The 12,570-nt window shown below is 36.9% G+C and overlaps 1 protein-coding gene and 1 long non-coding RNA gene across 2 annotated transcripts; one reads left to right on the forward strand and one right to left on the reverse strand.

Annotated features, from left to right (window-relative positions):
- Positions 1 to 2,437: 2,437 nt before the first annotated feature.
- On the reverse strand, positions 2,438 to 3,953 carry LOC106152505 (uncharacterized). Its single transcript, XR_015330855.1, has 3 exons — positions 3,863 to 3,953; positions 3,015 to 3,103; positions 2,438 to 2,723 (listed from the first exon to the last, which is right to left on the reverse strand). It is a non-coding gene; the product is annotated as an uncharacterized LOC106152505 (long non-coding RNA).
- A 1,320-nt stretch (positions 3,954 to 5,273) lies between these two features.
- LOC106152503 (monocarboxylate transporter 12-like) lies at positions 5,274 to 12,480 on the forward strand. Its single transcript, XM_086994418.1, has 6 exons — positions 5,274 to 5,397; positions 8,014 to 8,583; positions 8,939 to 9,082; positions 9,776 to 10,747; positions 11,164 to 11,286; positions 11,817 to 12,480. Exons 2-6 carry the CDS (start codon positions 8,022 to 8,024, stop codon positions 11,978 to 11,980), a joined length of 1,965 nt encoding a protein of 654 aa, XP_086850544.1. The 5' UTR covers positions 5,274 to 5,397; positions 8,014 to 8,021; the 3' UTR covers positions 11,981 to 12,480.
- The last annotated feature ends 90 nt before the right edge of the window (positions 12,481 to 12,570 follow it).

Genomic DNA, 12,570 nt, shown 5'->3' on the forward strand with positions numbered 1-12,570 from the left:
ACGGATGTTTGTATATATGTATGCTTCTGTGAAAATTAAAAATTAGATGGGCGTCATCTCCAAATATGTTTGAGTTTTATTTTTTTATTAGAAATTTGTTTTATTTCATTATTATTATTTATTTATTTATTATTTTATTTATATATATATATATATATATATATATATATATATATATATATATATTATCTGCATGTACTGATAAAGAGTCGGATGGTCAATGTTGTCCTTATAAGAAGGATGGGCAGGCCCCGAAGATCTAGAAATGTTGTATTTTGTTCCTATGTTGAGGTAGCTAGTTGGTCATTTATAAAGCAGCAGACATGGCATATTTAGTTAAATATTCTGTAAGCATTTTATTTTTATCAGTTTACATAACGAGGTGTGTAGGCTTGTAATGTCAAGTTAATTTGAGTCCTAGAGTAAGTTGTCATTTGTCAGTTATTTTCTGTCACAGGATTAATTGCAGTATGGTCGTCAATGTTTTCAGCTGCTATCAGTGGGCTCACTAGAGCGAATTTCAACCCAACTTATTTCACTATATAATTACGCACACGTGAGCGCATGCATACCCTCACACACATATACACAGATACGCGCATATGCATTCGCGCCTTCTCTTACTCTCGTAAATCCTTATTCTTTTTCTCTCTCTAACACACACACAAATCCATTCTCTTTCTCTCTTCCTCTCTCTCGCCTCTCTCTCTCTCTCTCTCTCTCTCTCTCTCTCTCTCTGTTTCTCTTGCACACGCACGAGCGCGTGGGCGCACACACACCCGCATATCGACTCTCTCTCTCTCTCTCTCTCTCTCTCTCTCTCACACACACACACACACACACACACACACCAGAAAGAATAGAAAGGAAAGAAGATACTGTATAGTAAGAAGCGACAAGAGGCAATAATTGGCCTTATATGCTGTAAAATGTGTTACTTTACTCCGATTAGTTTACTTCAAAACGTGGCATGCATTAGCTATTGACCGTGAACTAGAAATTGATGTCCAGCTCTTTTCTAAATTGTGCAGTAAATTGAATGTACTTTTACTAGAATAACATCATTTTATATGATTAACCACGTGCGAATTATCTTATTCCGTTTCCCGAACAAACCAGCTGCTGTGTTATTTAAGGTATCATATCCGGCAATTTCCTGTCAAATAGCCTTTCCAAAAAAAAAAATGAAAATAAAAATAAAAATAGCCGTTCCTCCTACTCGGTCGACCTGTCTAGTCAGCTGGGTTCGATGCTTTACACCGTTTCTGATTACATAATATAATTAGTTCTAAATGACTGGCTAGTGACTTAATTGGGCTTCAATGTCCATCTGTGTATTCCAGAAGAGAAAAGGAACGACATCGGTTGTTGTTATGTGAGGGGTTCTTTCTTTTTTTTTTTTTATTATTGGGAAAGATGAGCAGCTGCCTTATTTGCATACACAGGAAATACGACTTTGGAACATTTCAAACTAACATGGTGTACCTTTAATGGATAAGATGTTATTGCCAAACGGCCTTGACAGCTCAATTAACCACACTGTAATATAATGGAATAATATATGCTGTAAAATGTGTTATTTTACTCCCATTAGTTTACTTCAAAACGTGACATGCATTAGCTTTTGACCGTGAACTAGAAATTGGTACCTAGCTCTTTTCAAAATTGTGCAGTAAATTGAATGTACTTTTACTAGAATAACATCATTTTATATGATTAGCCACGAATCATCTTTATTCCGTTTCCCGGACAAACCAGCCGCTGTGTAATTTAAGGTATCGAATTCGGCAATTTCCTGTCAAATCGCTTTTTCCGAAAACAAAATAAGTAAATAAATAAAAATAAAAATAAAAAATAGCCGTTTTTCCTACGCGGTCAACCTGTCCTTGATTAAATAATGTAATTAGTTCTACATGACTGGCTTGAAAGGACTGCAATGTCCATCTGTGCACTCCAGAAGAAAACACGACACCGGTTGTTTTTATGTGAGGGGTTCTTTCGATTTATTATTATTATTATTATTATTATTATTATTATTATTATTATTATTGTATTGATGAGCAGCTGCCTTATCTGCATACACAGGAAATACGACTTTGGAACATTTCAAACTAACATGGTGTACCTTTAATGGATAAGATATTATTGCCAAACGGCCTTGACAGCTCAATTAACCTCACTGTAATATAGTGGAATAATACGATATTCCTTTATTCATGATGATGGACTTGTACGTCTGTGACGTTTTGTACTTTATTTTTGTTGACGAACATTTTGCATTATTTATATTCAATGCAAGAAAAATATTTTCTTTTTTTTTTTTAATATACCGCTGTCGGTTCCATTTTTTGTTGGAAGGGAAATACAACCTTCATCTTTTTAACATTTATTATTCACAACATTCTTTTGAAAAAAATCAAACAAACAAGCAAACATCTTTTGGATTTCACGACTTTTATTTTCATTATCGTGAATCACATCTCAAAACTTCGGGATTCATTACGCGTCATGCTTAATGCCAGCAGGCAGAAATCACTACTTAGGACAGTCTGCGCTGGAGCCGCAAATCCAGTTTGCCTTGTCCACGAGCAGTGGGGCACCTGGTGGACAGACACACTCACGCCAGCATATCCGGAAGCAGGCCGGATGCCCGGGATTTTTGCAAGTGCGCGCGCATGCCAAATCGCAATCGCTTGTGGTTTTGACTAAATTCCCTGGGCATTCTGGAAAGGAGAGTAATGGAATGGAATGTAATCCGAACACACTGGATTAAATGGGGAAGAGGGGTTAATTGAGTTCTTGTGATGAAAAAAAAAAATAAAGATGCGTTTTAAAAGGAATGGGGATTAATAACGACCAGATATTCTGCCACAAAAACAGTAACTTGGGGTTGAAATCTATAAAGGCAAAACAAAAAACGTTTTACGCTGAAATATAACGTGCAGCAATTGCTAACCGTGTTATATATATGAACCCATTTTTTATTTCATAAAACAAGTTATTTTAGATTTTACCTCCATTTTCCGATATAGGAAAGATGATGAAATTGGCATTGGCGACGACAGCCACGACCAGCAGCATGAAAACTGTATACATCTGCATCCTGATGGAAAACAATAGCATGTGAGTGTTGGTTCACTAAGTAACTGACTTTTATGCCGTTATTTTCATCGTGAACATAGTATTCTACGAGTTTTCCTTTTATCGCATGATTTGATTGATTCCTTAAACATTATGCTAATAGAAAATGTAACTAAGTCTGAAATATAATCAATTTCATTTATAAGGCATTTCTTTGTATGTAATCATAAATGTACGGTATAACCATATAAGCTGATGTTAATCTTTATCTTTGGGGAAACAGAAAATGCCTTAATAAAATGCGAGGTTAATAGATGTGGTTATGATATTTAGAGATTATATGAAAGAAAGTACACTAGTACATTATATAAAGCAATATTGTAGAAAATGAGAAAACTTCAAAGTAACTCTAACCTTCATTTACTCTAATTTGAAGGCATATTTAAGTAATATATAATGTACATTTCAGTATTCTACAATGTATAGGGGTATATAAATTATCTAACTGTTAAACTGTAATAGTTGTTTTTCTTGTAAATATATTTTTCTAATAATTAGATTTTAAAGAAATTTCGTATTTAGTTTAAAATAAATATATATTTAAGAAAAATAAGGAAATGCATAATCGATGTTATTAAAATTAAAAAAAGCTTGCAAATCCTGCCATGTACATTGTTTTAGAGAAACTTCTGTATTCATCATCCTATTTGGAGGATGAGAGTCTAAATGTTGTAATACATCCTTTACATATCTTTGTTTGACAGTTTAAAAGATGAATTACCTTTAAATCAACTGTGAATCCTCCCTGTAGCAGCAATGTCTTCTAAAGGCAGCTTCTGTATTTTGATCAGCGCACTGACCTTTATATATATACATTTACCGTAAACAGCATTTTTAAATAGCCGGAGACATCCCATTACTGGCTTCAAAAATGCATTATGTACTCTTCTGCCCAAAATTATTCCATTAAGTTAAGGGGTATCCCATCTCGTTTTCACATCCTATGTAATTGATGTAGTGTAAATGACAAAAAAAAATTGGTTGTTTTATTGGCAACAATTTCCTCGACAACTCACGTCTGTCAAAAATTGTCATAGACTGGGTCCCCATGCCTAGATCGATCCAACAGGACCGATCCATCTCCAAGGGGCTTCTCGCTAAATGTCTTTCAGCTTAAGCGGCTTAAATGTCTGGCACGCGTACTGAAGCTGCTAAACGATAAGTAATTACTCCCTAGCCGCCTCGGTAGGCGTGGCAGATATGTAAGCCGCTTAAATTGATAGTTATTTAGCGAGAATCCCCTAGGAGATAGAACGATCCACAGGTAGTGCTATAGGGTCTGGGAATGGTTCCATAGGCACAATAATTGAAATTATAATTATAAAAACACTCAGAGAGCATATGCCTCAGACAAATACCAGACAAATAAGTAAATAATAGTTAACTGATAATTAATTAATTAACCACCAAAGTCCGGTCATTTTTTAAAGTTATATTATTCTTTTTCCGACCTACTGGTATCCTAAAATGTGACCAAAATTCATACATAACTCTTTGACTTTGGCTGCTAATGAACTAGCAAGAAGACAGACAATTAAACAGAGATGAAAATATAACCTCCTTGGCGGAAGTAATAGCAGGGTCTTAGACTCGGTCCCCTTAACCCTATCGTACTAGCAGGATCGATCTTACTCTGAGGGGATTCTCGTCTTAAATGTGTCACGCCACTGAAGCTTCTAAAGGGTATTTAACTTTCGTTCATGCATTAAATAACTAAATGCAATTTAGCGAGAAACTCCAGAACTCGCTGGGAGGACAACTGCCCACAGTAACTCCAGCCTCCGGCCCTGCAATAATAATAATAATTATTATTATTATTATTATTATTATTTTTAATATGATATATTGAGCTGTACCCCGGTAAATGATAAATAAGACACATTTGTAAGCTTCCTGCACTGGGCTTAATATAAACACAGATACAAAAACATAATATAGTGTATTCTATATCAGGTATACCCACCATTCTAACATATGCCTAGCGCGTATAGTAGATCAATATAGCACCTGTTTGTTGTCCATTAGCAGCGATAAGAGCCCCACAGTGACGTTTTAGCCACGAGGTCAGTAAGTGACCTGGTGGCCTGAGCACAACATGTTACGTTAGATAAAAACATGTTTACTGTGCATGCAGGTAACTCCAGGTAGGTCAAATCATGTCACTTATAACTTTCCACTTACTCCTTGCTTTAATCGCAACTGTGCGTGTCCTATTCAGTGCATTAAGGCTGTCGTACGTAACAACGCAGAAAAAAAGTAAGTGTTTCTTTTTTCCTCTTCTTCGTCTCTTTTATTCGTTTATAGTATGAAATCATGGTATATGCCTGTATTACATCACAGTAATAACAATAAACAGATTACGTGTTTACCTTAAGGGCTAAATCCGACGACATATTTAATCTGTTAAGGCCGTTAATGAAGGGAGGGGAGGGGTGAAGGGAAACGCCTGCTCTCTACCTCCTACACACACGCACATTTCGGCTTGATACAGGTACATAGACACAGTATCTATCAGTATTTCATTCATCTTTTTTTCCCGGACAAAGGGACGCTTCTGGAATGTGTGGGGAGAAAAACAAGTCTTGTTTATTATGAACATGCGTGCCCTCTGTGTTATGTGCACAAGCGACTGTTTTGATACACGCAGTAAACGTTGTCCCGTCAAATGTTTCCATTGTGGGACCTAGAATTTCCCCACGAACATTTCTTAAACTGCATCCTATAGGGCATTGTTGGGTTCTACGTGACTCATACAGGCTGATGCCGATGGAAACGAGGCCCAACTTGTTTACACACACGTGATGCAGCCAAGCACGTGATGGAACGTGAGGGAACGCATGACTGTAGAGGAGGAGATATAATTTGCAATATTTTGTTGACTGGGACGACTAACTCGAGAAGTCTTACGTTTGATTGAAACTTTGTTTTCGTGTTGATAATTTAATTCGGTAGTCATATTTTCGATGTGTGTTGGTGATACATGTTATACATGTACATACACATGTGTATAAAACACATGCATCTCGTCACCAAATTGTCAAATTAGTTGCTTACAAAGGCTCTAAACCCTATAGAAGCCTACGCGGACAGAACTAACTACATGTACATACTTGAACATTTAAATATATCAATATATGATCGAGCCTTGCAATTGTATACAAAACCATTAGCTGAGCTATGTTTTTTTAACAAAGTGTTGACTTATATCATAACAGGGAGAGCAAAAGACATTACATCTCAGAGTGTTCTGGGTAATTTTGCAGTTGGCTTAGTCTCTTCTTCATGAGTCCCTATACAGATTCAAGCAAGGGTGTAATGATATTCATGTCTTTCGAATCCATAATTAGGTTAAATTTATCCAGGGGAAGAAGACTTTAGGCTAGTCAGGATATTAAAGGACTCATTAAGAACAAGTTGACCCGCTGACTACCATGACACTTTGCCGTGGGTCGGTCATATTTGATCCGTGATTCTGTAAGTTCGCGGATCGACTTTGGTTGTAAATGCGGCCTTAGTGAGCGACATATGGCTCTATAACACGAAAGCATCGCAAATAGCGACCGCACGCAAGCATAGCGATCAATCGCTATTTGCGATGGCGACTACACCCACCTGCTTACTCGAAGCTTAAGCAAACGCAGCGCAATTATAGCCTCAATCGCTACTAAAATTTGATTGCCGCATAAAGTGAAGACGTCATAACACAGTTAAACAATGTAATTTTATTATAGCATTCAGCTAATCAAGAGTTTGTTTTTATTTAAAGGAATATCACAATTAGAAATGATGATATTTGAAGTATTTGCCACCAATAGAATGTCAAACACAATTCAATAAGCGAAGCACACGTGTTTGGACTGACACAATTACTGAAACGTTGGTGAGTAGCGTTCAGTCTCACAATAATAGACACTCTGGAAGGTCACCGCATGATCGATTGCTTTGTTTCTGCTTTTTTTCCTTTTGTGTAGAAAATGAAACTATTTTTTAACTTAGGCTTATTATTAATATACTACACAGATGAACTATATTAAAAAGAAAAAATATAAAATGATGTATGAAATGTTTAATTTTGAATTTTTTATGCATAATTAAACATAACTTTAGCGTTCTTCACGTGAAAATTTACCGCAATTTTTATTTATTTATTTATTTATTTATTTATTAGAGGTATCGAGTGACTCAATATTTTATAAGCTTTCGTGCTTTGTGATATGCCATTATGACAAGCAACCCAAACTTGCCGTCATATTTAATTACATGAAAGTCACTATAAAAAGACGAATTATGCATGCGCTAAGACCATTGAAACGCGCTTTACTCGTCGCAAATAATAGCCCCGGAACTAAAGGTGGTATCGCTATAAGGGCTCGGTCGTGATTTGCGATGCTTTCGAGTTATGGAATAGCGTCGAATCACCAAGATTGCGCTCGGTCGAAATGAAGAGAGATGAGGCTGGCAATGGTACCCAACTACCTTCTCTGGGGGGGGGGGGGGGGTCTTTATATCTGGCAGTGGCCCACATAAGGCATATCATAACTTAAGGTGGTTTAATGTGAGATTACGTGTCTTCAAGTGCGTCTTTAAATACAAGACAAAAGGGGTCGTACAGTTACTGGTCGTGATATTCTGCCATTATTCCAATAGCCTCTGTATCTTTTGTTCTCGAAACCCGCTGTATAATTGTGCGTGTCATTTTACACTGAACAGGCTCAGGCTAAATAAATTCTTTATGTAGGATGTGAATAATTTATTTGCATACCAGTACTTAACACATGGCTACGATACAGTCTGTACATTATAGTAGATCGCTGTACAGCTTTCTCTGAATGTTACTTACAGATATCTTATCGGATGTTATTATATTTTCAGATTAAGACATGGATGATAAACCCGAAGTAATTAAACACCGTTCAAGGTCAGTTTCTGAAAAACTGAGTGTTGAATCCGAGGGGTTAAATGAAAATGACGCGAACATCTCTGGTGGCAAAACGGACAGCTGTGAGGAAAACGCCGACAAAAACTGCACCAATAGTCGCATCGGCAATGGATACACGTACGATTATAACCACAGTGGCAACATCAACCTCAGCTTCGTCAGTGATTCCAACGACAGTGCAACTAATTTCACAAAGATACCCGAGGAAAATGTGAACAACAGCAACCATTACAGTGCCATCTCCAATCCTGTCTCCAACAATAATGACGTGAACACTGAAAGTGGTTACGTCAGCACCAACAACGATGACGTTAACAGCAAAGCCCCTGATGGCGGGTGGGGCTGGCTGGTGGTTTTGGCCTCCTTCTTGTTACACGTTATCGTGGACGGGGTGTCTTTTTCCATGGGTATATTTTATGTGGTCTTTTTGGATACCTTTCAAGAGACAAAATCCAACACATCATGGATTGGTTCAATTTTGACGGCGGCAATGCACCTAATAGGTAGGTTCTGATCACAGTAGAATATCATATCATGATAATAAAAATATCACAAATGACCACGAAAGGAAAGTGGACCAGTAATATAAACTGGTGCATGTACCAGTAATAATCTGTCTTAAAACATTTATGTTATACTTAGGAAATGTTACAAATCGAACAGATAGAATCTGTTACTGGCATTATTGAACCAGTGACGTGAGCATTTCTAGCAAATACGTCAAGAAAGCTTCATTTTGTACCGATAAATAGTGACGTAATTTATTATATAAATGTTAAAAACCAACATTTTTTTTTCAGCCAAACTAAAATCGTCGCCGGAATTTAAAGTAACTTTCAGATTTTTTCATTATTTTAGCATTACCGGCCGGGATGATGTGCGAGAAGTTTGGCTATAGAGTGGTCAGTATTTCCGGCAGCGTAATAGCAACAGTGGGGTTCGTCTTGAGCGCGTTTGCGCCCTCTATTTATGTGTTATATGTCACCCTCGGAGCTGTAGTAGGTAGGTTTATTTACACACGGTTGGAATGCCAGGTATGCCGAAGATGGTCTTGTGCTATTTCTATTGTAATTAATTTTCAAAGGCTATTTAATTTCACCATATCTAATTTTTTACTTCAACAATGCCCATGTTTGGTTACATTAATAGTAATAACCACAGGTTTCAACATGTTTCCGGCTTAACAAAATTACATGCAGTTTTAGAATGCTTCAAATGTACTGGGTGAGTTAGCTTTTCATATATATATATATATATATATATATATATATATATATATATATATATATATATATATAGAGAGAGAGAGAGAGAGAGAGAGAGAGAATATATATATATATATAGAGAGAGAGAGACTATCAGCGATTTTTTCCTTTATCACCACGGTGTATCCTATCCATAACAGTTGGGAAAAATTGCGATTTATGAACTTGTTTATGACTTCTGTATTTTTTCTAATGATGTGCTTAAAAGTCACCATTTTACATGAACGTCTCCATTCGAGACAATGAGAAGTTACATTTAAAAACGGGTTTATAAAAAGGTCGTGATTTTGACAATGCCTTTAAATTTGATGTACCTTGGCGATTAAGGAACATGTTGTTACATGTACCTATGAAATCTATATTTATTTTATAAATGTCAACTTTCAGTCAGAAATTATCTAAATGAATGAATTTGGTCTTGTTTTTACAGGAATAGGTTTTGGCCTAATGTTCTTCCCCAGTGTAGTATGCGTGCAGCTCTACTTTGATAAGAAGCGTTCCCTTGCTATGGGTATCTCAGTGTGTGGGACGGGCGTCGGGACTTTTGCCTTGGCGCCGTTTGTGCGCTGGCTGACAGACATAATTGGCTGGAAGTATACGATGGGGGTTTTAGCAGGGATCACTCTTACGGGCTCTTCTTTAGGAATGCTTTACAAACCACTGCGAAAGCGTGAAGCTGACGAGAAGGCGGACGTCATGGAAATTCTTGAAGGAAAAGAGACGGAGCTCGAAGATAACGAATTGTCATTTGGTACAAAAATGGTTCATCTAAACGAAACAAATCAAGAGAGTAAAGTGGGGAATTTAACAACGTCGTTCACAAAAAAGACTGAAGATAATTCTTTAAAAAGCACAAACATATTTACAGGGTTAAAGCAAGAGGTTCCAGAACAATCGATATCTATTGAGAATGAGCGCATGGAGCATAAACAAATGGCAAAAATACACGCTGAAGAAAACACAGCGTCGTCTATCGACCATACTCTATCATCTGCCTTAAAAGAAAATAGCTCAGCATGCTGTGCCAAATGCTCCATAGATGGCGCCGTCGGTGCCATACATTGGTCGTTGCTACGAGACCCTGCATTCGTGGTTTGGCTTTCGTGTTACTTCATTTGTCAACTAGGAATCATAGTCCCCTTTACATTTATACCAGACAGTGCCATATCACGTAATATCGGTGCCCCTGAAGCTGCATTCCTAATATCCATCATAGGGATCGTCAATACCGTCACGCGTCTCGTCACCGGGATTGTTGCTGACCGGAAGTTTATTCGCCATCATCGTTTGCAGTTACTGGCTTTTTCCGTTTTCATTGGGGGAGTAGCGCTAATTGTGAATCCATTTTGTAATACGTATGCAACATTGGCAGTGGACGTAGTGTTCACTGGGATATCTCTGGGTAAGTTTTTTATTAAAAGGCACACGATTGGCGGTAGACCTATTATCTTTGGAATTTCATTAAATTCCCGCTGTATCCCCTAAGCAAAATGAGGCAACGAATTCGCAGGGGTTTGCAAGATACATTTTCTTACTGTTAATTTGCAGCCATATTGAAGCAAACTTGCTGCTTATTTGCAAGAATTAATTGCAGTTTGCAGCAATATTGCAGCAAATTTGCTGCAAATTTTCTGTGAATTTGCAGCAGGCCTGACATTTTGCTAAGGGATATGTCGAGCACAGAAATTGCGTCCCAGTTTTAACAACTAACCAAATATTTTAGACAACTTCCCTGTCTTAACCTACACTCACGTACTCCACAGATTTGATATTAATTTATTTGAAAATATTTTAATAATGTCCATTTTAAACCTATAGGTTCATTTATATTACTGATGCCAGTGGTTTTACGTGATTTGTTTGGACTGGAGAAAATGAACTCGAGCATCGGATTTACATTGGTGATAGTGGGAATTTCGACGATGCTAGTACCATTTTTAGGTAAATATTTACAGTTTATGCAGCTGTGTGGGGAAAAAGAGGGGGTGGAGACTGTTGCATATATATATATATATATATATATAGAGAGAGAGAGAGAGAGAGAGAGAGAGAGAGGGAGCGTTTCTTATAAGCACCAATTTCTTTCAAAATTTGCAAAAAAAATTAAAGCCGTAAAGAAAAGTGTATGTCATGGTTGCAAAACGCAGTCGGTGCCGAAATACGGTGCGACATGTACATATACTGAGCCTATAGTCGAATTGCATTAGTTTGCCCCTAGAGAAGTCAAATAGAGTGAAACAGACTGGTAAACAGTGCTATAAAACTTTGTATTTGTTTATCTGTCTAGCAGTATAGCACTTAGATATAATTTTAATACCTACTTTTTTATTTTAATACCGTTTCTACACATCAACCTTTATGAAGCACACGATCTGTACTACTGTTAAGATTTGAAACCAAATTTTGAATGACAATTTAAAGATTACTGTAAACTACTGATTTCGAATCTGATGATTTTTTTTTTTATATAGGCTGGTTGACTGATGTCACAGGATCATATGATATCACTTTTTACGTCACTGGAGGGGCCCTCGTCATATGTAGTTTTGTGCAGGCGATGTTACGTCGTTTCCAAAAGAAAACTTATCACCCAGAATGCACCGTTCCGGAAACGACAGAAGATACGAGACTTTGATGCAGTAATAAGGCTACATCAACTGTGCGGCTATTATGAAAGTCCAAGGTCATAGTGTTACTGACAAATTGTTTATAGATCCACGTTTACAATATTCAGCAAAACACAATTGTTGCCCTTGTTGAGGGTATGCCTTGCCGCCTACAGGAAATAATTGCAGTACTAGCTACGTACTGTATATGTAGAAACATATATTAGACACATGGCTTTTAACGAGCATACCCTAATCCCAATTGTATGTAACTTTGGTGACATTCGATGTTGTCTTTTTAATTTAATGGACATGTTTAACCTCTTTGCATATAATAGTGAATCATCGGATTTAAATGGGTACTTGTTTTAAATTTGAATATGAATGTTAATACGGATACCTTCACTTTTTTGTATTTTCGATACCATTAAACATGTAAGATGATGTATCTCGGAGGAAAATCACTGATTTGACAATTTGCACCTGTGAGGTGATCATTTGTATATAAAAGCACGTGGAATTGAAGGTGGATCAACCGTTTTGACGAATAGCGTACAATGCCTTCAGTTTGGGAAATCGAAACTTGCAGTCGCAACCCAAAAATTGAATTAAATGTGCA

This window comes from Lingula anatina, chromosome 8 (assembly GCF_051362555.1).
Source record: "Lingula anatina isolate TDL-2025a chromosome 8, LinAna3.0, whole genome shotgun sequence".
Taxonomy (NCBI): domain Eukaryota; kingdom Metazoa; phylum Brachiopoda; class Lingulata; order Lingulida; family Lingulidae; genus Lingula; species Lingula anatina.

What these genes read in the sequence shown, in the direction of transcription:
- LOC106152503 (XM_086994418.1), top strand. Translation starts at nt 8,022, where the DNA reads ATGGATGATAAACCCGAAGTAATTAAACACCGTTCAAGGTCAGTTTCT. An exon ending in CACCCTCGGAGCTGTAGTAG is followed by an intron (nt 9,083 to 9,775) that starts GTAGGTTTATTT and finishes TTGTTTTTACAG; the next exon opens with GAATAGGTTTTGGCCTAATG. An exon ending in GATGCTAGTACCATTTTTAG is followed by an intron (nt 11,287 to 11,816) that starts GTAAATATTTAC and finishes TTTTTTATATAG; the next exon opens with GCTGGTTGACTGATGTCACA.